The 27,371-nt window shown below is 39.0% G+C and overlaps 2 protein-coding genes across 2 annotated transcripts; both read left to right on the top strand.

Moving 5' to 3' along the window:
- Positions 1–10,981: 10,981 nt before the first annotated feature.
- Positions 10,982–18,613, top strand: LOC141012020 (uncharacterized). The gene is made up of 7 exons (XM_073485401.1): positions 10,982–11,619; positions 11,775–12,044; positions 14,255–14,360; positions 14,937–15,184; positions 15,725–15,933; positions 16,650–16,809; positions 17,005–18,613. The coding sequence occupies exons 1-7, from the start codon at positions 11,262–11,264 to the stop codon at positions 17,187–17,189; spliced, it is 1,536 nt and encodes a 511-aa protein (XP_073341502.1). The 5' UTR covers positions 10,982–11,261; the 3' UTR covers positions 17,190–18,613.
- Positions 18,614–19,720: 1,107 nt separating this feature from the next.
- On the top strand, positions 19,721–27,089 carry LOC141012636 (uncharacterized). Its single transcript, XM_073486161.1, has 4 exons — positions 19,721–20,402; positions 22,218–22,517; positions 25,735–25,825; positions 26,196–27,089. The coding sequence occupies exons 1-4, from the start codon at positions 20,033–20,035 to the stop codon at positions 26,605–26,607; spliced, it is 1,173 nt and encodes a 390-aa protein (XP_073342262.1). The 5' UTR covers positions 19,721–20,032; the 3' UTR covers positions 26,608–27,089.
- The last annotated feature ends 282 nt before the right edge of the window (positions 27,090–27,371 follow it).

Here is a 27,371-nt window from a genome sequence, read left to right as displayed (position 1 = left end):
AGTTTCCCTGATAGCAATGGTCTCACAGTGATGATTGTTAAAGTAAGAGTCTGTTTCCTTACCGTGCACACACCTGTCACTGTCTACACTTTCCACAACCTTCTGACGGTTCATCAGCGTGTAAGGCAACAACAGCCGACAAGGCAAGGTAAGGCATAAACATTGGGCAAAAAAAGGAAAAAGTGTCAATGTAGTTTGGCTGTGAAAGCATATGATATTGTACATTTTGGAGCAAAATACTAAAAAAATACAGTCAATTGGTTTCAAACTGCATTCTGTACAGTCAAAGTCACATTCAGGTCGAGAGTAACAGTAAGTAAAACGCTTCTTAAATGGGGAGGGGCTTAAAAGAAAAGAAACACTGGATCAGGGATAATGCTCAAATGCTGTGACCTTTTAATGGTCAGCACTCAGACGTGACTTCCACTTTCTGCATTTCTAAGAACTTTTATGTGGTCCAGAGGTCAATGACACAAAATAACATTTTTGTTTTTGATGGAACAACACTCCCTCTGTATTTTGCAATGGTATGTAACCTTAAATAACAGTGGTTTCCAGGGTCAAAACACAATGACATTTGACAAAACAAGGACATTTAACAAAGCAACATTTCACAAAACAAAAAAACCTTTCACAAAACAAACCGACATGTCAGAAAACACGAGGACATATTCCGCATGCAAAGCATCATACGTTATAACCTTTATTTAATCAGGTAGTGTCACTGAGGTAAATATCTCTTTTGTGAGAGCAGACGTAAGATGCCACAAAGTCGCAAGCAAACAAAGTTTTAATGTTTGAATTCATAAAATGGGATGGGACTTCACTGTTTCTCTCTAAAAATGAATTTCAATTTTTTTTTAGATTTCTTTAAAATATTTTAATACTTTTCTTGAGTGACAGGAAATGGGATGAGAAAGAGAGGGAGCGACATGCAGCAAAGGGCCGCAGGACAGATTTGGGCCATGGGCCACTGCAGTCCAAAACAGCGTCTATGCATGGGGAGCACGCTCTACCAAGTGAGCTGCAGGGCACCCCAAAGTTGAAAGTTTTTCATCTGATTTATCGAATGGGCTGAGAGGACATTAGAGATTCAATGTCCTTTGAAATGTATGCAGTTTATATTGTGTCACGAACTAAACAGGCCTGAGATCTGGTTTTAAATAGATATACTGAGGCAACTTTAGCAGAAGACGTTTATAAACAAGATTTATAGCATGTACTGTAGTTCTCTTCCTGCTGCAAGTGAACGTCAGTGGACAATGGCGGCCATAGTTTTTTGTAATGAGCGTAACATTTATCACCTGTTTTAAAACGCAGGATTATTGTATCATCATACATATATTAAAACTGCATCAAGTTGTTTAAACGCAGCATTACCAGTGTGAGAGTACTAGATATCTCCATGATCAGGTAGAGAGAGAGATGATGATTGATTGTACGACTTCCTTACCCTCAATAGAAAAACGTGCTTCACTGTTACGAGAAACCTCCATCTCTTTTATCTCCAGTTTCTGTGCCAGTTGTTCCACATGTGTTTTGATAGTAAGATTTAAAGCTTGAACAACCTCAATTTCTGTACCATCATGTGAATGAAAGGAAAAGAAATTGTGAGATAGTATGATGGGTCCTTGAGAAGAAAACATTTTATAGCAGGATTATGTATGTAAGTTTGTAGTTATGCAGATTCCTGCAGAATGTCAAAAGAAGGCATAAGATCTACAAATGTCTTGAGTTGTAGAAGAGCCATGATCATAGCATCAAGCTTGCATCATCTGCATAGAAATTGATACTATGTAGATAATTTTAAAAAATGACCTAGTACTTAGCCTTGGTTATATGGATTTTTTAAAAATCAAGATCCATGCATTATTGCCTAAGACATTATCAAAAAATGTCAAAAAACACCCTATCTCACAAAAAAATTGTGGATCCCCCAAAAAGTTTAGGGGGCTATTCTGGGCCAAGATCCATCCTCCATCCAAGTTTCGTGGAAATCCATTTAGTAGTTTTTGTGTAATCCTGCTGACAAAATAACCAACCAACAAACGGACACGGGTGAAAACATAACTTAATTCATGGAGGTAAAAAATTATATAACATAATATATTCTAGGACATGTACATTCATGAAAGTTGTTAAAGACGGTTTTAAACAGCAAGTTTTTGATGATGTTTAAACATACAATATGTAACTTCTGCCGCTAAGGGTCTCTCTGTCAAAACAAAACAAAACAAAAGATGTTTGTGGATTGTTGAGGGCCACATTTAACCACACAGACACACACACCCTTGTTATGTGCTGTTGTCGCTAACGTTAGCTTATGGCTAGAGTACTGTAAAGTAAACTGGCTGTTTAGGGCAGAAAAACACTGCATGAGCAACGCAAATGAACACAAATGTTCCTGCTGTCAAACTCACTTCACTGTTGATGTAAACACAAAAGATTAACCACCACTGCTGATGAAAATCCATCTGAGGTGACTCAGGTACAAATGTTCACAGATCAGGTCATGTTTTAAAGTTTTATTCACTTTAAATTTAGTCTTGTTCGTCGTCTTCCCTATGCCAGAAGAAGTGGCGGCACTCTTATAAAACATACCATTACCTTGAGTAAACTTGTGGATTTCCCTGGGTTTGAACATTGATAATGTAAGTACACAACTCAGCAAACTATATAACAAAAGTGTAGTCATTTTTAGACATTTAAATACCGAATTAATACACATTATACTTTTAAAAGATGTCGTAACTGTTTGGATTGAGAACAGCAATTCATTCTACAGTGCAGCCTCGGTTGTGAGGAAGATGTAAGTGTGTGTCATCTGCATAAAAATGAAATAATATATAGTGTACATTAATTATGTGACCAAGGGAAAGTATGTCAAATGAGAAAAGAATAGGGCACTGAGTCGACCTTCGAGGTACACTCCAAGAAAACATGAAAAACCTGACACACATGACGGTTTGTTACACATAACCATCTGGAGAAGAGCCAAAACTATGTGGAAAAGGGCAGGCCCTTCTAAAGATTGCTTGGCAAGTGATTGTACGAACCATCTGTCTATCTTCGTCTGTTATAGGCTAACTTCAACCAATCAAATCAACAGTCGGAGAGCACTACTAGTTTGGTAAATCAAACTCTTGCTGAACACATTAGATGACAAGAGAAACATTTTTCCATCAAGGAGAGCCTTCAGTGCTGTTCTTCTTTCAGTACAATATATCTTCCAGTTCTGACAACTGAGGCTATAGCAGTTACGCTAACCTCTTGAGGAGCCGTCATTGTTGTTTTCAAACGACATCGAACCTTTCGTCAGTTATCACATCTCAACCTTCCGTATAGCCCCAGTGGTCACACTGGAGAGGGCATGGCTTTTTCAAATGTTCCAGTTTTCTCTGTTTTTCTTTGAAATGTAAATGTTGAGTTGTAAATGTTAAGGAATTATGTATTTTTGGGTTATTTACTTTTTTATAGCTGCTGTCTGTGTCGTCAGCGTATACAGGCAGATGAACGATGACAAGAAGAAATTAGGAATAAGGGCTGACAATTGACACACATGGTTAACCTTGTGTGTCATATGTCAACCCTTACTCCCATAAAACCCTCAGACTGTATTCACCAATAATTCTCCGTATGTTATGTACTTTGCAGTAACCACAGACCAGCTGTTAGAGACCCGAATGAGGAAATATTTATTGGAAGAAGTTGTTCATCATTCTCATAAAGAGGAATGAGGAAGCTGGGTGCACTTCTTCAGAACAGTATTACAATGTAAACATGTTTATTATCTACATAACATATATATAAGGAGAGAGTGCTACAGAAGAAAAATTATTTGTTTCTGACTATACTTGAACCCATAAATGGTGATGCCTCAGATACTCAGCTAGCCTAAGGTCAGTTTACAGTTAATGATCAGTTAACATGACAAACTTTGTTCAGCTAACACAATCTGCCAACTGGATCACAGGATGATTGCTCACGATGTACCTCTGAACACTGATGTAGATATTCTACTAACAGCCATTTCCAGTGAGTGTATTCATTTACCACATTAATAATGTCTTGACTGTATTTCTTATTAAATTAATGTTATTTTTAATTGGGATATTAAATATTCTTGTATGTTTCTATATATATATATATATATATATACTGTATATATGCTGTATATATACTGTACATATATAGATATATATACATAAACATATACCCATTTAAGTTGTATTAATTACAAAGGCAAAGCTAGAATGAAATGAATATATAATTATAATAATCTATATAGAAAGAATATATATATATATATATATATATATATATATATATATATATATATATATATATATATATATATATATATATATATATATATATACATATAATGCTACAGAGAAACAGAATTACCTTCAGTCTAAAAGAGCCTAAATTGTTTTACCGGCACTATGAGCAAAAGCATGTGCCCTAAACCAAGCCAAAATGTTCAAAGTAAAACCTGTGACGTAATAAAGGTTTGACTTCCTGTGATGCAGCCAGTGATAAGTTAAACCTCAGTTCCATGTCTCATTCACTCTTTGAGACATCAACAGCAGCAGAACATCCCCTGAGGTAATAGCACTTTTCCATCCACTCCACACAATAGCACATATGACAACTCTAGATGTTTTTCAAATAACCTAAACTTGAGGATTATTATTTTGTTTGTGAATTTGTTATCACAGGTGTATGTTACAGAAAAATCAAGTCCTGTCACTGAAAATGCCTTGTATTACAGAACTAGTTGATATTCAAAGAGACTTTAAGAAGAAATGTTTGTATTCATATCCACAGCGTGATACTCATATCCACAAAGCGATGAAGTGTCTGTCGCTCCAGTTGATGGCTTGGTGCTCCAGCATCCTTGCAGTGACCAGCAGCGTCAGAGGTAATGCTCACTTGTCCGCACCCACCGATATTTCCCTTTTGAACTGATTCGGTGGGAAATGTTTTATGAAGGCAGCCTGAGGCATATATCATCTTTTGGCCTGTATTCACGTGATCAAATTCTCTCCTTTGTGTGATTAATTGTGAACAGATAACTTTACTGTCATATATTCCAGTCATCAACCACAGTGGGCTGAAAGGAAATTATAGAAATGTCATGTGGGATTTCATACCATCTTATTATTATGTAATCTGTCATCTGTGATTTACATTTGAGAAATACTGTGATTACTCAAGTGGTGTTAAGAATCTAGGCAAGTTTACTCAGATATTGTACTCAAGTAGAATTTTGAGGTACTTTGCTTGAGTATTTCTATTTCATCTAAGTTTATACTTCTATTGAAACATACTTTTTAGTCCAGCACATTTATCTGACAGCTGGAGTGGCTGGCTGCTTCACAAATTAAAAGTTTAAGTAATTCAATTAAAGCAAAATAAATGTATAAAATACTACAGATTAAACTTGAAGCTCCAGCCTTGTTGGCTTGTGATCCCTGAAAAAGCTAAATGTAGATTGGGTTATTAAATGTCAGACGTCTATGAGTTGCAAGCAGTTCCACCAAAGGGACATTTACCAAATACAATTCTTAGGTGGTTTCATTTGAAGTAGCTGGTCAAGGCCCAAAGAGGTCAAATTATCCAATATTTCATAAAAGAGGAGTGATTACCGAATCAAATAAAAAGAAGAAAAGAAATCAATTCATATTTGTGGAACAGAACTTTTATTTCTGTCTTAACTAATTTATCTTATGACCCTGCAAAGACTGCCTTAAACTAGTTCCCCTCAACCAGCAACAACAGTAAAATGCTGCCTAGACAGTGGTGAATCAGAAACAATCTGATAATGTAATATATGATAGTCATCTCTTTCACAAACATACTAGGGGGAGTTTTAATTGAATATGAAACAGTCTCAGTTTAATACTGATGCCTCCCCATGACCTACATAAGCAAACAAGGCCATCAGCATGAAGATTGGCTATTTCTAAATAGTTATTCTTAGTTATTCCAGAAATCCGAACTATTTTTTATCACAGAGCGCTGAGGATAAATTGAGGAGTCTCACAGCCCGAGGAAAACAAGCTGCTCTGCAGTCTGGTGGTACGGCACCGGATTCTTCTGTATTGTTAGACGCAAGCAGAACAACTGGCTTTTAACACAACATTTTATGGAGCTATATCTTGCTGTTAGTGTATCATTATTAGGAAATTCATAATAATTCATGTGTAAGCTGTGGGATTACATGTAACCTGGTGTATGACTGTCAACTAAAACAAAGTTTGCTTTGATTCGTCGTCATCATATTAAAGTTATTAATCTTATAACTACAGTTAGATACTATCCCTCATCGCCATGCACAATGCAAACAGCTGTGTTTACAAAAGAAAAGTAGTAATAAATATATGCTGTGTCTTTCACAAAACAAATGCACATGCTAGCCAGATCAAGATCATTAAGACAGGAGGCGGTCCACAGGGGCTGCCAGAATTAACAAAAAATGAAGGTTCCTTGTAGCTGCTTTAAAGTGGAAACCAACAACTTCCCCCCACGCTAGCGTTTTCATCATCTTCTTATGTTGGTGTTGTACGTGATAACATGCAATTGTCTGACTACAATAAATGTTTTTTGCTGTATCATAAATTGTGTCAAAATGTACCTAACAATTATGTTTTTCTTCCCACTTCCGTAGTTGATGGATATTCATGTTTTACTGACTATTGGTACACAATTACCTGTGTGTTGAACATCACTGGTAACCCCCAAGAACAGTCTGCCTACAGCCTGAAATTCACTAACTACTGGGGCTTGCAGAGGTACATGATTAAATAAAAACATGAAATTCTTCTTACTAATTTCTGTTTGTGTTTGTGCCATAAACAAATGATAATGTTCTGTTATTGTTTTTGAATCCTTAGGATGGACGAGATTTCCTGTCCACTTGTGGGGATGAGTGAGAGTTACAGCTGCGTCTGTAAAGTGAAGGAGGGCGATGATGAAGATACTTTAGAGGATCTTGATTTGTATGACATAAAACTGTGTCATGAATCTGGCTGCTACAATGTAACAAATGAAGTTTTTCGACCATCTAAAAACAGTAAGTATGACTTATTCATCATAATTGTATAAATAATTGACTTTCATATGTGTTGAAGCTTATGTTTTTGTTTGCATACATGCAACTATGTCTACATAGGACACAAAATTTTAGGAAATTGTGATATTTCGAAAGTATAGTACCTTTTTATTCAGGAGAAACACAAAATAACATTCATTTGGTGTGTTCATTGCACAATGTACTGCATGTCTTAGAATGAGTTTAAAGGATAAGTTCACCAAATACCTATCTCACCTTCATGCTGATGGAAAGCCGGCTGATGTTTCATAGTCCACTAAACATTTCTGGAACTTCACAGCAAAACATCAAAACAGCATTGCAGCATTCTCTTGAACAACTGAACTGCTGGAGCCTAGTATTGCAATTACAATCTGTTTAAAAGGCGAAACAGAATAAAAATGCTCCATATAAACACTTAAATCAGAATAAAAAAAGGCCCAAACCAAACTTAATTTCAATCAGTTGCAGAGTGGTAGTTTAATCTTTTTTACAAACCTATCAAAACAACAACCTTCCCATGTGAACGATATAACTGCATAATGACGTGCGTTTTTCCACTTACCAAAGATGGCAGCTTCCAAGGTGAACTGGTCTACTGTGGGGAGTTTGTTTTTAATACAAATTTTAAGAGAATTTAACATAGACGACGATAGATATCCATTTGCAGGACAGGGAGCTGATTAAACACTCGCCAAAAGATATAGGATAAAATATGAAATAGATAAAATATTCGAAGAGGAAAAGGAATGCATGATATCACTATTGCATATGTCACGCAGCTGCTCCAATTAAATTCCTTGTTGCATATTAACACCAACACCTTATATTCCCATCCTATGGAAACACTTAACCTGAAAGGACAACATTTTCATTTTTGGGTGAACTGCTCCTTTAATATACAATTTCATTAATGTTTGTTATCAGTTCAGCTGACACCACCAAATATAACTGAGGTCCAACAAACACCAGAGACGATCAACATCACTTGGAGAAGTGGGTATGAAAAGCATCTGAGCTTACGCATTCCTTATACTTCGCTTGACTACGAACTCTTACTTGAATCATCTCAAAGAGGGGAGAGCAAAGTAAGATCCATTCTTATAACTTCAACAACACGTTTTGCTATAATAAGAAACAACAGTAATCACACATTTGATTGTTTCAACCTTTCCTCAGACTCTTCGTTCCAATTCACAAAGGATGTCTGAATCAGTTCAAAGATCACAGCTTAAAAAAGGTGCTACATATTGTATCAAAATGAGATCTATACCTGATGCCGCTGATTATAAAGCAACTTGGAGTGAATGGAGTCCATCGAAATGCATAAAAAATGGTGCAGGAGAAGGTAAAGTGCAAAGGCTTCATGGTGCTAACTGTCAATTATGCATGTAAATGTACTGATATGAAGGGATTTTTAAAGTCTTCTCTGTGCTGTCTTAGTGTGTCTCAGTGTCATCAAGAAAGTATTTTTTATTGTATGAATAACGAACCATCTTCTTAGAATAAAACAGATAATTCATAGACATCAGCCACCTAATAGCCTTCCAGTCATCTCTGTAGTATGACTCACTAGTTCTGTATTATTTCATCGCACTTTCTCAGAACAAGATAATATATTAGTCATTTTGACCAAAACTCTGGGCCCAGTGTGTGTGGCTGTTGGAGTCCTGCTGTTTATATTCTACAGTCCTGCTGCAAGGTAATGCATCTGCACTTTGAAATGTCTATCTGCTCTGCATAAAAGCTGGGAGCCTGAAAAGTAAAATGGGATTTGGTGGTTCTGATCTTTCATGATTTGTTCACCAGAATGAAGATAAAGACTCTGTCCCACACACCGTCGCCTGCCCCTTTCTTCAAACCACTTTTTCAACAACATGAAGGCAATCTCCAGGTGAGGCGGTAACACAGTGTCCTCTTGTCGGATGATCTTCAAAATTTAAAGTTGCAATGTGCTTCACCCCTGTCGTAGTCATACTGAAAGCAGATAAGGAGTAGCATATCACCGGAGTTGCTCCGGATAAGGGTCAAGTCATGGCTGCAATGACGTCTTGAGACAGCCAACCCGTAACAAGCTAGTTTTTTTTTTTAACATTTTGAAAAGTCCCCATCTACTGAAATTTAGTTATCTGAAATTTAATTTTTGGGTGAACTTTCCTTTAAAAACATAACTAAAACTTTGACCTGCCTACAGGGAAAGTTGGGGGATTCATCTTCCCGGCGACATAATTATGTACACCGAATTTCATGGCAATCTATCCAATAGTTGCAGAGATATTTACTTTGGGTCCAAAGTGTTGGACCGACAAACTACCAGATCATCATGGCGTGTAACATATAGAAGTAATTATATTAATAATCATATAAGTATACGGTGTGTAACATGTGCTACAGTGAGAATGATTCCTGCATCTTTGTCACACCTTATGTATCTCTATGCCACTGTATTTGCAGGAATGGCTTTCACCTCAAGGCAAATTTATGCTAGCATACATACCTGAGGAGATCTTGACCGTTGATTGCGTGATCGCTTCGCCAAAACCAATAAGAAAGGACCAAGAGGAGAACCAGGACTTCAACATCCCTGCAATAACACAACTGGCATTCACTCAGTGTCCAAGCTCCTATGTTGGTTTACCCGGGATACATGAGGCCCCTCCGCCTTTAACTATGGTGTGTCCAGCAGACATGTCTTACACTCAGCTCCCTTGCTCTGTCTGGGGGGTTGGCTTTGGAGAAGTCCAAGTTGCATCCTCTCCACCTCAAGATATCTTCAACATCAGCAGTGCAGACTCTGGCTGCACCTTTGAGGACCTGACCCAAAGCCCAGAGTGCAGTGTACCAAACAGTCCTGTTGATGACAGTCCGCCACCATGTATCTGCACTGATTACTGCATCCTCAATAAAACAGCAGAAGGTTTTGCTCCTGTTTTAGTGTCCAAAGGAGGCAGGCCAAATGTTCCATCTGATTCCCTACAAGAGGGGAAGTGCTAAAAATAAGAAGTGAGTCTGTCCGGTGGTTTGTGGAAAGGAAAAGTCACAAGACGTGATGCTAATCATAATGGCTGTATATTGCATTGCAGGAAATGATTATATCACGCTTACTATATGTTACATGTTCCAGATACTAAAGACTTCGTATTTAGCCAGTGCAGGTGTCTGTGATTGTTTGCCTTGAATTCACCATCATTCCTCTGACATCACGCTCGAATGTTATACTTGGTGCTTTTGCCAGACTGACTGCAGCATGTGATGACATGTGAATGTGCATGATTTTTACCTCAGATGTCTATGAAACAATGTTTTTTTATGCATAGTTGATTTTTTTGTATGTACTTTAGGTCATTAAAGGGGCATTTTGTCATTTCTGAATTCAAAATTACAGCGGTCAAATGCTTTAGGATATATCATTAACCAAGATCCATCTTTAAATTGTTTAATTTGATCAGCGCAGTGGAAACTAAAGACATGTTGCCTGGATGAGGCCGCCTGGCACTGCTCCTAAAATCAATAGAACGGGTCAAATGCTCAGGATGTACAGTATGTACCCTAAGGGGATCAATAAAGAATTATCTCAATATTAATGTTTTTCTTTATTAATTTCTTTTTACACATTAATATTGACACTGTGTAATTATATTACATCTATGAAATTATATATTCATATAGTACATCATGATATATTATTATTATTATTATTATTATTATTATTATTATTGTCTGATATGATGGATCTGCTCATTATCACTATTGCTTCTTATTAAATAATCCAAATCTAACATGTGAGTTTGGTTCAGCCACACTGGCTGCAGTTCCGCAACAGTCCAGTAGTTGGCGGTGTTGCAGCTCTTTATCCTTCCAAAGCTCAACGACACATATAAACATAGAGTAGAAGAAGAAGAGGGGGCTAGCAACAGTCCTCACCAACTTAGACGCGCCTTTAACCTCCTGTGTGTTTTTATGTGGCCGAAACTGAGAGTCTGACAACATTTCTGTAAACATTCAGACACCAAACTGTGGCTGCGGGTATTTTTTTTTAAATTTTTTTTTGTATTTCTTGAGATTATTTGTGTGGTGTTGTTTGGTGTCTCGCTGGCAACTGAGCGAAACCGCGAGAGCAGAAGTCCTGTCATCTTTGCAGCGTGTTCTCGGTCAGTGAGTAACGATGAGTAATAGTAATATTAATAGTTACAACGTGTCTGGGTCGGCCCCAGATTTACACACAGAGGACGAGACCCTGGCCATAGAGCATGCCATCAGGGCGGCTATAAACACGGTGATGGACGTGATCTACAGCGCCTGTAACCGCAGGGTGCAGGAGTACCAGAGGATGGTGGCCGACAGGGACACGGAGATAAGGAGGCTGGAGGGCAAGTTGGAGAAAAGTGAAAGTGAGCTGAAGATGTTGCGACTGGAGGTCGGCAGGAGGCAGCCAGAGGATGAGCTCTCCTGTCCGACCACGTCTCGTGAAAGGGAAAGAAGCTCAGGTGAAGCTGTGAAAAGTTCCAGTAACGAGCATTGTGGTGAGCACAGCGACATCAGTCCATATCAAATGAATGAGTTCAATATGTGGAGAGACAACAACAGGCGACACTGCACTCCCCCTGCAGAGCTGCATGTCTCTGTGTGGTCAGGAAGTCTACCCACTCATTTTTCTATTCATTATCTGTTTCATCAGCTGTAGGTGCGGAACCACCCACACAATTTTCCCCCAAGTGCCATGACAGCACGGAGGCCTTTCCCCACCAACATGCCCAGCCAGAGAAACATTCATGGGAGGGTGAAGGAGCAACAGCAGGCTTTGGGTGCCTCACCCCCCTGGTGAAAGAGGAACCTTCTGACTTGGAGACGGTCATTAAATGGGAAGTGTGTGAGGGGATTTTGCTGGACCAGCCGCAGGGTGAACGTGGAGCTGAATATCAGCACAAAGAAAAACCTGCAAGAAAAGGTTAGCTCAGCCTACTGATGCCATCCTCCAGTGTCGGTTGAGTGATGTATAACTTCGACCTTTCTGGTGTGTCTTCAAAGTCAAATCTGTCAAACACAGATGAGTAGAGAACGCTATAATGGCAACTATAAATAGGATGGTAACGTGATCTGCAGGGTATCAGTTTTTCTGATCTACAATCAGTACATTTTTAAGAAAAATGTTAATTAGCGGGCGGTTGAACTTCTCTCCCACACTGCTTGTAGGTGTTACCTGTGGTTGGTAAGCTGGTAAATGAACCCACAGCCCCCTGAATAACTTGAGGGGGAAATGGTAAGGACTTCAGGGTCTCAGCATGTTCCAGGCAGAGTTAGAACTTATCAGATGATCTTACAGCATTTGAAACCCCTTCTAGGGTGGCATCTGACAATTTCTGTTAGCCTTTAACCTTTTACATCAGGGCTACTTTTTGCAGGCTGGGTTTGAACATTGTTTCACTCTTCAAGTGACTACTTCTGCTACTTTTCATGTTCGCACGTGAGTGTGACACCATCCATGCATGCCTCTGTGATAAGATGTGTGCCATCAGTTCTTGGAGAGAGATCATTGAGGCATTTAGGAGGCCTCTCGCCCCGCCACATATACAGACAAAAACTTTTGCCCTTCGACATTGTCAGAAGACTTGTCGTGCAGATGAGTTCATTTCAACTTTTGCATCGGTGAAATCAGCAAGTATGATGATAGTGATGAACTTTATTTATACAGCACCTTTCCAAACACAGTTACAAAGTGCTTGACAGACCTGAATGAAAGACACAGCAAATAATATAAGCCAAAAGCTGTAAAAACACAACACAGCAAACACAGAGAGTAAAACAGAATGTCATCAAGCAAAGCAAATCACTCAAAAGCAATTTTAAAAAGGTCAGTTTTCAAAAGTGATTTAAAAGATGAGACTGAGTTTGCAACCCTGATCTCCTCAGGCAGGTCATCCCAGAGTCTAGGAGCCCTCACTGCAAATGCTCTATCACCTTTGTGTATTAATCTAGACCTGAAATAATTATGAATGATGCATCTGAGGATCTCAGGTAACAGGAAGGGACATATGGCAACAAAAGATCTGTTAAAGTACTTGAAGTGAGGCCTCTCATGGCTCCGTGAGTTATCAATAAAATCTTGAAATTAGTTCTTAATGAAACGGGTGAAAGTATTGAACAGAAATATAGAATAGACACTCACTCCATAGTGTAGTGATGTGATGATAGTGATATCTTGAGAATGTAAAAACCACTGGATGGATCTATATTACAATACCCATGAGCCTTGTTTGCTGAAGCCAGTAGCCTGTCAAAGGCATGTCAGAGCAATTCATTAATGTTTTCATAGCCATCATGTACAGTATTATGCGCTTATTGCTGGTATCAATAAATCTTTCCGTCCTTTCTCTGTTTAGTTTCAAAGACCACATGCAACATTAGAAAGAATTACCAGGTACAGTATAATGATTAATGTATGGAATTATACGATTTTGTAAAGCAAAGTAAGCCGCAGTGCACAGTAGACTTTGCATGACATCAAAAAAAGGTCCAAACATATTCTTTTGCACACAGCCTCACTGGCTGTTGAGTTTGTTAGATAACAACTTCCTTTCAGTTCAAGTAGCAAGTTGCCATTTCCTGTGTGAACTTGAAGGAAGTGCAGATTACTGCCTTCGAAGTATCTGCTTTTGAGGATATCATGCAGAATCAGAAACTGCTAAAATAACCCACTGCAGCTGATGACAGTGGTTACCATGTGACATGTACCTCCAGCACCATTTGTGAATGATTGAATTCTGATTACTTACACTGAGTCTATCAGTTTGCTCACTCAGAAGTCAGGGAATCACCAAAGTCAGTCGGTTTCATTGCTGGGGCAACATGAATGTCTGTAGAATATGTCATTGCAATCAATCGAATAGTTGTTGACATTTTACAGTCTGGACTAAAGTGGTGGACCAACCGACAAGAAGTATACTTGTACGTAAATCTTTCCCTCAATGTACCTTCTTCAGTCTTGTACCAGTGTTTTTGTAGCTAACACAAAGAAGTTTATTTTTACAAATGTTATTGATTTCTGTACTAATAAGATACTATCATGGATCAAATCTGTTACACTCCTTATGAACAATTTGTTCCACAATTTCAGATTTTGAATGCCAGTTTGAACAATATTGAAATCTTATTTTGCAGACACGCAGGCTGAAGGTGAGGCAAAAACCGCTAATCCCCAGATGAGCAAGTTGATGGCAACAGAGCCTGAAGATGAGCGTGCTGACCATCTAAAAAGGAAAGGGAGGTATTGATCTTTACATCTTAATAGAATAATAAAAAGCACATACAGACTGTTTCATGAAACCCAGAATGTCTTTTTGATAGGGGTGTCATAATTTTCCAAATCTACAAATCTATTTGATTTTAGGGCCACGATTTGATTTGAATTTTTTATTTTTTTAACTTTCTTTTTCAGCACTGACGGCTATGCCATTGTTAGACTTTCACATCTGGATTTGTAAAGATAAACAGCTGAGTCAAGTTCAAAACAACATTCACCAAAAATAAAGATGGTTTCACCAGTAAACAACAAAAGATACTGGGAGAATCATCGATATGCTTTTGATTTCGTTGATCGAAGTTGAAAGCTCATTTTGAACAATTTTTCGATTTAGAATCAAAATCATGACACCCCTCCTATTGGACAGGAAAATAGCTTTCTTTCTCTGTAAATTGTTTTAGGGAGTACAGAGAAGCTAAATCAGTGAATGACCCAGATCCTGTATTTGCATTGAATCCTCACTTTTAATTTGAAACTGCAACAGACAGAAGTAACATTTCATTCATATTTCCTGTTTCAAATTCTTTATTTTGAATCCAGAGAAAAAAATGGATGCCACCTGCCTGAGAGCGAGGAAGAGGAGGCTTTGGTGAAGAGAGCTTGTGTGACCCGGCCCTTTGCACCTAAAATAACTGCTCCAAAAGACGGTCTGGCAATTATTGGCTCACCACAGCCACAGAGGCAGAGCTTAAATGGCTCCCTGACTTCCAGTTTAAATGCACAAGAACCCCCGGCATGTCAGCAGCAGACGTACATCACCATGTCAGCTCCACAACCCACGTGTGACCGTAAGAACTAACATTTTTATTATATTTATTTTATATAGAATAGATTAAAGTGTGTGTATAAATCAGACACAGACTGCAGTCATATTTTTGTTTATACTACAATTCTATAATGTCAATTATTGGTTCACATGATACTGTAGGAAGTCTGTGGGATTTAGGCCCAAGTGTTTCAGTCTTAAATCCTCAGAGGTTGTAATATCTCCTTTCTCCCTCTCAATGTGACTAAAATGAATATTGAAAGCAGTTCATAGTTAATAGTTTCCAGGTCTCTCACCTCAAGCTTTATCCAAAAAAGTAAAACAACTTTAATCAGACACAAGTAGGTTATATCCTGTCACCCACCAGTCATAGCTGGCATTGCTTCCCTCCATTGACCTCATTAATCTGCAGACACGCACAAACAAACACACCCTGTGCTAAACCGCAGGGCGAGCAGCTCCCAAGTGAGTAAACATCAAAGTAGACATCACTGGAGAATCCAAATCAATAATGGATAATAAAAGTACTCAATTAAGATTTTTTTTTTGTTGTTTTTTAAAGCAATACTCCTAGAGGTCCTCGTTTCACTCGAGACAATCAAACAACAGAACACGACTGTTCTTCAAATACTGCAGTCAGGAAACTCATCTGGAGTGCCGCTCTATGAACCTCCAGATGTCGGGTCACTTCCCCTACCACTTCAATCGGTGCAGGACTTGAGAAGTTTGGAGCAGAGGCTCTGCACTGAGCCAGAGCTGAAGAAAAAAATGGTAAGGGTCAAAGAGACGATTTCTGTAGAGCCATAACGCTCACGCCAATGTCACCGTCACTCTTCGCATCCACTCATTTTCTTAAACTTATGCTTTAACTGTAATGACTCAGAGGGACCGTTCACCCCATCATCAAAAATACATATTTTTCCTCTCTGTAGTGCTATTTATCCATCTAGAGCTACACCCACCAACCATGTCACTGCACAGAAGGATGCATGCATCTACCCATGGACAAGAGGCTCAAGATCCGGACATCGCAGGATGTAAACATTAATCGGCTGAGCTATTTTGTCAGCAAGTTTAGTAGATGCACACTTCCTGCGAGTGTAGTTCAGTGGAAAGAAAATAGTTCCTTTATGAAACTACTCACAGCAAGGATTATCTGGATTATCTTGAGCAGTTTTATTATTTCAAATGCGTTTTTTTGGTGCTATGGGCACCACATGTGGCATTTAGTTTCATTATATTCAAGAAAGGGCAGACAAGCAGTATCTCCACAGTCATAAACTGTTCAGGTGAACAGTTAATGCTTAATTCAGGGCCCCAAACTGTACAAGTGTACCAAGTTTCATGCTTTTATGAAAGATTTGTCGCATATCATCTGGACTAATAACAGTTGTATCATGCTTCTCATCTATGAGGCTGCTGATGTTGTGTATATTGACTGTCAAAAGTTCAGCTTTTTAAATTTATCTTCAATTGACTCTCTGCAGATCTCATACCTGGGTCTTTCTGGAGGCATGACGACCAAAGAGAGTGTCTGGAGGATAATGGCCAAGCTTTTTACGAACACTTTGGCCACAAACATAAACTGGAGGGGAAGGAATAACAAGCAGAAAATCGAGAACCTCACCATCAAGAAAGTTATCCTCAGTGAGTATGCTGTGATGTGTAATTGATGTAACTGATGATTGGGAAAGAAGACATGTTTGAAGCTTGCTGTAACAAACTGTCAGCTGTTTTTTACTTACTGTCAAGAGGCAATGCCACTATTGAGCACTATTCTGTAAACTATTACTCTGTGTTACCTCTCTGTTAACATTTACCCTACACCCTCCACTCCTGCAGATGCAGTCAGGCAGAATTCATTCTGCAAGGATGCCATGGATGAGGAGATAGAGAGATATATGAAGCGCTGGCTGCAGCTGGCAGGAGACAGAGACGGAGGGAGAAAAAGAAGGGAAAAGTGCAAGGAAGCACACAGCATGCAGGATTACTGTGTGGACGACATGTTTACTCATGTGATGGAGTAGTACATTGTACATCTGCAACACATATTGTATATGTCATGCAAACAAGCACACTTATTTTAACCCTTGCTGATGAAGACACAGTGGGTCCTTGCAAAAAAAGACACTATCCCTTCAATGAATGTCCTCTTGACTGATTCAGATCTATCATATTATGTTAAACTTTCACGTGATCTGTAATAATGATAAAAATGTAACACACTAAAAACCAACAAAACAGGTCTGCAGCCATAAGAAGCATGCATAGATGCTAGAGATGGGACAAAAGGTTTTTTTGCAGATCACGAAAAAAACAGTAAGTTGTTTGTGGTGAATTTTCATAATCATGAATTGAGATAATCATGAATACCCTCACATTAATGAATTGAAAAAGTTATTTAGCGCCTAATCCTACATTGGTTACCGGATTTATTATCAATCATCTAAGCCTGTTACAATGGCTGACGTAAACTAAAAAACGACGGAGATGAGGTTACCCCCATTTGATTATTCTTTATTTCTGCAGGATGACCTTATGAATCATGATAAAATATTCAAGGTTCTTTGATTGTTTTTCACTAAAACACAATGTGTGTCCTATCTGTGATGAAATACATATATAAGTTTCCTAACAAAATGTAAGGTTAAAAATTATTCCAGTATGTTTCAGTGCAATTTTAGTTTTTGTCGTTAAGAATATTTCGATGGTTATCGGGATAACTTCCTTTTTGTCAATCATAGTGAGGAAGTATCTGATAGACACAAACAAAACACAAATATGTGCAGTACCTTTTGCACTTTGACTGTTATTGTTGTCGTCGCTTTACAGAGCTCATTTTTCATGGCACTTATACGTAAATATTGTATCTTACTTTGATATTAGTTTTCTAATGTTGTTATCAATCATATTTATTTTTCCTCCAGAGAATGTGTCCATTGTATTCTGTATTAATAGGCCTTATAATTAACATTGTTAAAAAGTTAATGCAAGGAATATCATTTCAATAGTGTGAATTAGTCTGTTTAAGAAGAAGACGTTGCAAAATAATACACTATCCCTTCAATGAATGTCAACATGACTGATTTTCACTTCTATCATCTCATTTTTCGTAAAAACACAGTACACTAACAACCGAATAACAAAACATGTCCACAACCATAAGCAGATGCATGCGCACACACACAATGCCACACTTTCTCTTCCTTTTTTATTAGTCAACGTGAGGAAGGATCTGATAGACAAACAAAACACAAAAATGTGCAGTTCCTTTGGCACTTTAACTGTTATTGTTGTCGTTGCTTGCACTTACACTTAAATAATGTATCTTATCTTGATGTTAGTTTTCATGTTGCTATTATTATCATATTTATTTTTACTCCAGAGAATGTGTTTATTGTATTCACTGTTAATGGGCCTTATAATTTACATTGTTAAAATGTTAATTTAGGAAATATCATTTAAAAGTGTTAAATTGTCTCTTTAAATAATGTATTGTTCTCTTCCAGGTAATGTTTTGCATTTACTGTTGAGTTGGTGATATCAGTACAATCACACCTTTGTGATGAGTTTTTATCCATTGCTGCCTTTATATACATATATATTTGTTGAATTGGCTAATGAAAACCATTTTCTTTTAAGCAGTTGCCTGGTTGTTGTTTGCCTTAATTGCTTGTCAGATTTGTCAACATGTTTGATATCATCTCATTTTCATGTTTTCCAATAAACTGAAAAAAAATAGTGTCCCAATTGTCAAACAAATTGCTTTTTTAAATAAAGTTGAGACAACAGTATATCATAGGTTATTTAAGTTATTTTCAAATGTTGAACAGGAGGATTGGGAACTCTTTTTCATACTGTGGTAATATGAATGTTGTTATTTTCTTCCTTTTTCAATCTTCAGTCACATTTTATGTATGTAAGCAGTTGTAGAGCAGGTTTTGGTGACACCTAAAGAAGCATGCATCAACACCAAATTTCAAAACACAAGACTGGAACCTGGTATGAAGGGTCTTTTATGAGCCTGACACTGATCCTGTTATTTTTCTTAGAAGCCTCGCTCAACACACGTCACCAACACTAACATGGCCGCCAACTCGTCACAGAAAAGGAACTATAAAAGATGAAAATCACAATAAATTTGGTCATATTGACAACTGCAGTCATGTGAAAGTGTAGTTTATCAGCTGTGAGCTGCTAATATACAGGACCAGCTCTGCAAGGTTTAAATTATGGGTTTTGATGACCGTTCAATGAGACGACATCACTAACGCTACTGTTGGCCCTGCAGTCTTTATAATATATATATATATATATAATATATTTCATTAGTTTTATTACAAACTGCTACTTTACTGACTTGGAAAATTATCTTTTAAAATGGACAAACATCATATGTGTGATTCATGACACAATTCAAGCGGGATCAGGAAAATAATTTGTCTCTCTCCATTCACTACCATGCAAAGTTATTCTGCTATAAGGTCCCATTGAAGGGAAACCGGAAGGGGCGTGGCGGCCAGGTGGCGCTGTGGCTGCAGAACCAACATCAGCTGACAGGCGAAGAAGAGGACGACGCAGGAAGCAAACCTGCCTCTCTGGTGTGTAGCCTTTAGCTAGTTCAACGCTCGCTTAGTACAAGTGTGTCTACTCTGTTTTGTATGAACTTGTTTCTCAACAACGATGAGGCGTAGATTCGTGCGTTGAATGCGACGGGGTTTTTTTTATTTTGACGACTTGTTTGCGTGCAGCCGGTGTCTCAGTGAGCCGCATCGTCTGATAGCCTAGCATCACTGTAGCTAGCATCACTGTAGCTAGCTCTGACGCTCTGCACGTAGCTTGCTAACATCAAAACAGGCTGAATTTGAAGATGAATTTGGTCAAAAACAGGACTTTGCACCCACACCTGCGCGACGAGGAAGCTCTGGTGGTGGAAAACGCCATCCGGCTGGCGATAGACTCGATAATAAACGTGCTGTACGGTGTAAACAGTGCCAGGGCTCATGAGTACCAGCGGATGGTGGCCGATAGGGACAAAGAGATCCAGCGTCTGGAGTGCAGGCTGAAGGAGATCGAGCACGAGCTGCAGGTGCCTCGACGACAGGGATACACCTGCGGGATGCTGGAGAAAGCACAGAGCTCCGGTGACCCACAGAGGACGGAGCCGGGCGGGTTTGAACCAAGCTGCACTGACACTGAGATGACCGCAGGGCAGCAGGAGTGTGAAATGAGCATCTCTTGTGAGTAAACATGATAAACATTATGGAGAATATCAGAGCAAGAACACAACCTCTCTGGTTCACAAATACAGGAATGTTTAGGTTTGGGAAGAGCACCTATCTGATTGTCAGGTAAATAGTTACACTTTATAATAACCATTAATAAATGGTACATTTATAGTTTATTTACATTTAGGGTCATTCCACGCCAACTCACCTGAGGCCTATGGACCGCCTGTTATTAATGTGATTACTGTAACCATCAAGCAACAACTATTTGAATGAAGTTTCCTTAGGGTTTCTTGGATGTTCAGGACAAATTTCAACCCAAACCAGTAAAAAATAAACAATTGACAAGGTTTATAATACACAGCTCTGCGTGCCAAACTTTCAAAATTCATAACTTAAAAAGTATTTAGAGCACAGCTATAGGATTTTTGCAAGATCCCATAAATTTAATAGACATTTCAACATGAGTTTTTTCAAGAAAATCCATGACATGAACTGGGTAAAGTTCTGGATTTTGGGTGAGTTGGCAAAGAATGATCCTTTAGTTAAGTTATGACGGACATATCACTATTAGCATATATGTTGTGAAATTATAACTTTTTTTAGCAAACACTATCACATGTGGTGGCTTGTAAGAGCGGCCCTTCAAGACTTTGGCCAAAGCACTACCATCACAATTAATATTTTGGTTTCATAGTCTCGTATGTGTGCAGTCCAAATTCAGGAAACCTTCGTCTTATTGAATCTGTATACTTTTGTTCAGACGTGCCAAATTATATAGATGTTATGGTGCAATATTTTACAATGAAATACATGTGTGTTGTCCAAAAAGCCTAGATATAAAATATTTTTGCTGAGACGAAACATTATTGTTATTTTCGGTGCTTCATGTTTTTAAACTTAACTGTTAAGCTATATTTATGTGACATTTCATATAAGTTGCATGTGATTGGAGAGTAATATTCTGAGTGATTAAATTGTTCTTACTTTCATTAAATCATTACTTGATATGAGGATATGTTACTTATGATTATGTCTTTCGAATGTACACCAACACATTTTATCAAGTATTCTGCTCGCTTCTGAGTTGAGCTGTAAAACTTTCCAAACTGTCACACTGAAAGAAGCGCTTTCTGACCAGCACCAGTGATGTTTGAAGCTTCAGATGTCTTCAGGTGATTTTTCATTTGATACAAGCTTCAATGTGTTGAAACAGTGTACTTCACAGGAGTGAAACAAGCTCGGAGCTTCAGTATCATCCATCTCTAGTAATCTGTAAAGTATCCTGCCTTTCTTATCTATCTTTGTCCCAAGTGTTTGATACACACATTCGAGGGATCACTACAAAAGTGTGTGTATATTAGCCGATATATTGATGTCAGAATTGTGTCAGTCCCTAAAGGCACCGGTCCTGAAACTGAGTGTTGGTGGGGCTCTAGTTAATTTAGTTATTTGATCAGTTGTTTGGTCTATGAAATGTCAGAAAACTGTGAAAAATGTTGCTCAGTGCTGCCCAAAGCATCTTGTTTCGTCCACAACCCAAAGATATTCAATTTGCTGTCATAAAGGAGTGAAGAAACCACAAAATAATCACATTTATGAAGCCTGATTCCAATTTCTTTTTTTCTTAAATGTACCCAAAATCAAAATAGTTGCCATTCATTTAATAGTTGACAACAAATCAATAAATCCTTGAAGTTCTACATTAGATCAACCATTTATGCTGTTAAAATAAACAAAAATAACTTTGTTAACAGCAAAAGGAAGTAAATGTAATCTGTCACTTCTACCCCTGAGAATGCCATTTTCTGTCTTCTTTCTCCACAGTGGGCCTTATTGCAAGACCCCCCTCACATGTCTCCTGCCAAAGCCACGAGTCGGCTCTTCCATCATCCCCCAGCAGAATGGGTCTGGACCAGAGCTTCACCTCCCACTCCTCAGTGTCCTCAGGTGTATCAGAGGCAACGAGGAATCTGCCCACATCTCCCAGCAGCCTTGTCATCAAAGAGGAGCCGTGTGATGTGGACACGGTCTTAATCAAATGGGAAATGAGTGAGGAGAGACTCGGGGAGCATCAGGAGAGCACAGGCAGTCCATATCAGGACCAAGAGAGCTCCAGTGTAGAAAGTAATGTATCCTACTTGTATTCCTATTATGCATTATAAATTCCTAAAGTAATCTCTCAAGATTATCCGTTGTTACACTAATGACATGTTCTGTAACACCAGGGCTGGGTATTGTACCTCAGTACTATGCTGACCAAGTATCAAAAAATGTAAAGTATCAAAAATTTGGCATACAGTTTGATTCTTTAGCTTCATTAGTTACTATTTAATCATATATTTCATGATTTTAAACCATGATCTTGCTCTTTGCACTGCATGAGAAGTGGGATTTTTGTCATTTGTAAATTGCTGTGGGAGTGCAGGTTAAAATCTCTTAAAATCAGCACAGAAAACTGCCGGGAACTTCCACAAAAGTATGTGGGGTTTCAATCTCGGGCAGTTTTACAAACCTGAGAGGCTTGGCAGTTGACCCCCAACGTCCCCAGGTTTAGGAGGGGCTTGTAATTGAAAATGCTGTGAGCTAAACAAATGTAAGTGATGATAGTAGGGGGATTTTGACACACTTATGCAGAGATTGTACCTTTTTCTTCTCTGTTACAAATAGATCAGGCTCAGAATAATTATATTCTCATTGTGGCTTTTACAGCTTTCCTAATGTAACTGCTTTGATGAATCATCTTGTATACCACTAGCAATGGTCATTAATGTTATCAAAAAGGACACAAAACAGTTCATTTTATTTAAATTTATTTTAATGCTACCCAAGGAAGTTCAGTAACTTTTATGTTTTCACAAATCATTGTATACATGCAGTGTTCGAAGGGCTACTCAGACTTCTGATCTGATCTTTGAAGAGTTTAGTACACTATCTTAAATCTAAAACACTGTGAGTGACATGACAACAGTCACCTTATCTCTTGTCTTGCTGTGATGCACAGTGGATGTGTTTGCTACACATCTTGCAGCAACACGCTCAACGGGTAAAAATGATGCTGGGTGTGAGGTGTCATTTCCCTCCGAGCTCCAAACTTCTTCAGCATGCCATAATGTCTGTCAAGACGGGGATGAAGCCAGGAAAGTTTTGCCACGCCACTTAACACATACCTATCCTGACCTTTCTGCTCAGTACATTTTAAAGTTACAAGTTTGAAACGCCATGTGGGTCAGTAACGTCATCGAGAACTCGTCCAATCACATCCGAGGTCTTGGCACTCAGACGAGCCCATGAGACAAGATATAAAGATATACTGTATATATAAACACGGACATATTCTCCATTATGTACCATTTTTAGATTATTTCTTTGCTGCTTTATAGTAACACAAATTGCATCGCTACAATGCTCGGATGGCGTCTCCCCATTCACCTCTCCAGAAACACCTCCGCCTGATAGGCTGTCAAGTGATCGACCCCTTTCAGCCGGCCCCCTGGACACAGACAAGAACCTGCTTGCTGCTCTGAGTGGGCAACCTTGCCAGTTGGCTCAGAAAGTGATGGCAGTGAACACCAGATTGCTCTCTATGGAGGAGAAGATGGCTGCTTTGGAAACCAAATAAAGTGCGACTCCAGTGTTGAAGCGCTCAACAGGAAAAGACGGGCGCTCAATCCCAAAATTGCGGTAAGAATATATCTAGTGACAAGAGCCCCTTTCACACATGCACTGCTACCCTGAAACTCCAGATCAGCTGGCTTGGACTTAACAGACTTTGTACTAGGGAGCTGGCAGGGTAATCGGATCGGATCGGATTGAGCTTGTGTGACCAGAGCACACAATTGAGTCCGATTCTCTAGACATTGTCCGTAGTCCATTTGTAAAAAGAGCTAAGGTTTGCAGTGATTGAAAAGAGAAAGGGAGAGACAGAAGCCTTCACTAACTGCTAAGATAAGGTAACTAGCAGACTAGAAAAACAGTGCGTCGTCTTCACGACTCTAAAGTAAATTGCAGTCATTGCGACCCAGAGCAAGGGAAAGATTAAAATGAATAGGAACAATGCATCCTGCTGTGTAAAACTCTCTGATTTATTTACATTTTGTCTTCACAGGCTGAGCTCGCCTCACAATGAGGCAGTCAGGTCTTATTTGGTCGAAGCTCTGGCTGCAAGTCCGGATGTACAGAGTGGATGATGACATCATTCTATGTAAGTAACTATTACTGTGATTCTTTTTCTGTTTTACTTTTACTGTGGATATTTTACAGTTAATTAGCCTGCTTATTTTCCTTTTTTTTTAATTTATAACATACTCATTTAATTGTTTTCCAGCTTCCTGTAAGACCTACTATGAGACAGTACGCAGGAACTTCCACTACAGCCAGCTGGACTCCTGAGACAGATGTCTGGAGGGACGTCATGATTGAGATGAGGAGGACGGCACCTCTGAGGGAGTGTCCGGGTGGATCGTGAGGCCTCCTTTCATAGCCAAAAGCTCAACGGCCTGTGTGCCACACTTCAGGCAAGGCTGGAAGCCAATCCGAAGTACAAAGCTACACATCATAGACGTCTGCATGTTGGACCACATTCAGACAGAATGCCACCGAATACTTACGACTCAGTGGCGGCAAAAGGACACTTCAAGGCTCATCTGATGCCATCGCTGTAGCTAACTTTTGTTCCAGGCAGTGGTTGGACACTAAAAGCTACTGATGAGGCCAGTAGTGGTTTTACTCACAGTTGTGTTTGTACATTTATCAATAAAAATTTTACTTTTAATGAACATGTCCCTCGCAATTTATTTTTCTTCTCCAATAAATGAATCATGTCATTGAGTACAGCGTAGCCCATCACCTGAATGTGTGCAACATATCACATGAATATATAGTCTTCAGTAACTGCAATATTTTTAATACAGGATTACTAATTGTAAAGATAACTTTATTATTATTGTTGTAAGGGAGGGGTTTATCCAGGCCTCTATTATAATGGCTCAGGGTGACCAATAACAGATCTACCAACACTAACCAACTAACTGAACCCCCAGTTTTTTATGTAGCATTTTAACTCTTTAACTGAGGCAGGCTGCTTTGTACTGAGTCAAAACGCATCACTGTTGCATTTGAGAACTTTGGCTTATTTTCAACAAAATGGGGTATCAAGGTGGATTCAAGCCGAAAACTCACGACTTGTTTTGGCACTGGTGTCGCACATTTCCAAACAATACCCAGCCCTGTGTAACAGGCTATGAAAGAGAAAAGCTTTGGCTAAATGCTGTCACTGTAAAAAATGTATCGGCATGTGGGGTTGTACGACTAATAAAATGTTCATCCTTTCTGATCTCTTTAGAACACCTGGAGAACGGAGAAAGGATAAAGTTCAGGGAGAAACCTTATGCAGACCCAGATGGACATCACCTCGCTGAGGGTGAACACTTGAGGTGAGTTAAATCTTATATACAAATGAGCCAAATACAAATAGAATGCATGGAATAAAATAGGTGATATTTCTTTCCCTATTTGTTTTTAAACTGTCCATAATGAGTCCAACACTGTTGTAGGAGTGCCGTGCTAGACCAACACCTAGCCTACGTTACCCACAATGCAATTTATCTGCAGCTTCCTCTGGAGCCACAAAAGGCTTTTTTTTTTTACATAAGCAGTAGTACTTCCAAAGACCTGTAAACTCACTTTATTCTGTAAAATTGGTGGAGTTGCCCTTTAAAACAAATCCCTTAGAGGAATTTGAATATTAAGTGTTTGGTGAACTGCATGCCTACTCATCTGTGTGATCCTCTCCCACCTCCTCAGGAACAAGAAGAAGAGCGTGCCCATGTCCGAGCTGCCGGAAGAGGCTCAGAGACTGAAGAGGGCAGCCTGGAGAGCAGCTTCCAGGCGGTACTACGCCCGAAAAGTAGCTCGTCAACAGGCAACCCCCTCACGCCCCATCCCCATTCCCCACATTACAGACTCCCGGTTTCTACAGCCCATCTCTTGGATGGATAAGAGAAGGAGGACGCTGATATCGGAGTTACCCGACGAGTCTCAGACGCTGCAGAGGGAGGCGTGGAGAGCGGCGTCCAAGAGGTACTACGCTCGGAAAACTGCTCGCCACCAGAGCGAGCCCACACAGTTCGTACGCCTGCTGCAGAGCTCTGAAGAAACACTGGGACCCAACAGAGGAGGATCAGGCACCAGCAGTGGAGGAATAATGTGCAGCTGATAGACGGTGATGCTGGTGAGGTATTCTGCTCATTGAAAGGTTGGTTTGATTTTGTGATGTAGGACACTGGACTGAATGTTTTGTTACTATTGTTGGTTGGTTTGTACTGATGATGATGAGATCTTCTGATATAGGCTCTAATTTCTCACATTTTTCTAAATTATTATTTTTCTTTATCTCAACCTCCTTTTGTATACTGCAATATATGCCTGTACAAAGTGCTTACTGCGAAGGAAGCCTGAATAAATGTATCCTGAGGCAATATGAAGCTATTGTACACTACTCATGTATCAATACAGCGCCCCTAGAGTCCAACATCTGTAACTACAACCAAGGCATCTGTAATGGTCAAATTATGAGCTCAACATCTCTGTGTAAATGATAGTGAAGAACTAGCAGTTGAATATTTACTGGTGAATTTAAAATGTTTTTTTTTTCTGGTTCATCTTTTGGAACATGTTAATAAAGACAATTTAAATCAACCGTGGTGTTGTATTTCTGTTGTAATCAGGGAATCATGTCTGTCTAAATTACACAGTTTCATCTGTTATTGCATCTTCACAATATTTTCTTTTGCTTTGAAATATTTGAGTTTATTCAAAATGAAGTCGCCAAACCCTGTGAAGAAAGCTGTCTTTGTTCCAAACTGTCGTGGGGCGACAGTAGCTCAGTCAGTCAGGACTTGGCGTGGGGATCAGAGGATGGCTTGTTCAAGACCCACTCACACAAGTCAGCATGGATTGTGGACTGGTAGCTGGAGAGGG

Source organism: Pagrus major, chromosome 17 (assembly GCF_040436345.1).
Source record: "Pagrus major chromosome 17, Pma_NU_1.0".
In the NCBI taxonomy this organism is placed as follows: Eukaryota; Metazoa; Chordata; class Actinopteri; order Spariformes; family Sparidae; genus Pagrus; species Pagrus major.
This window is presented reverse-complemented; position numbering and strand designations above follow the sequence as displayed.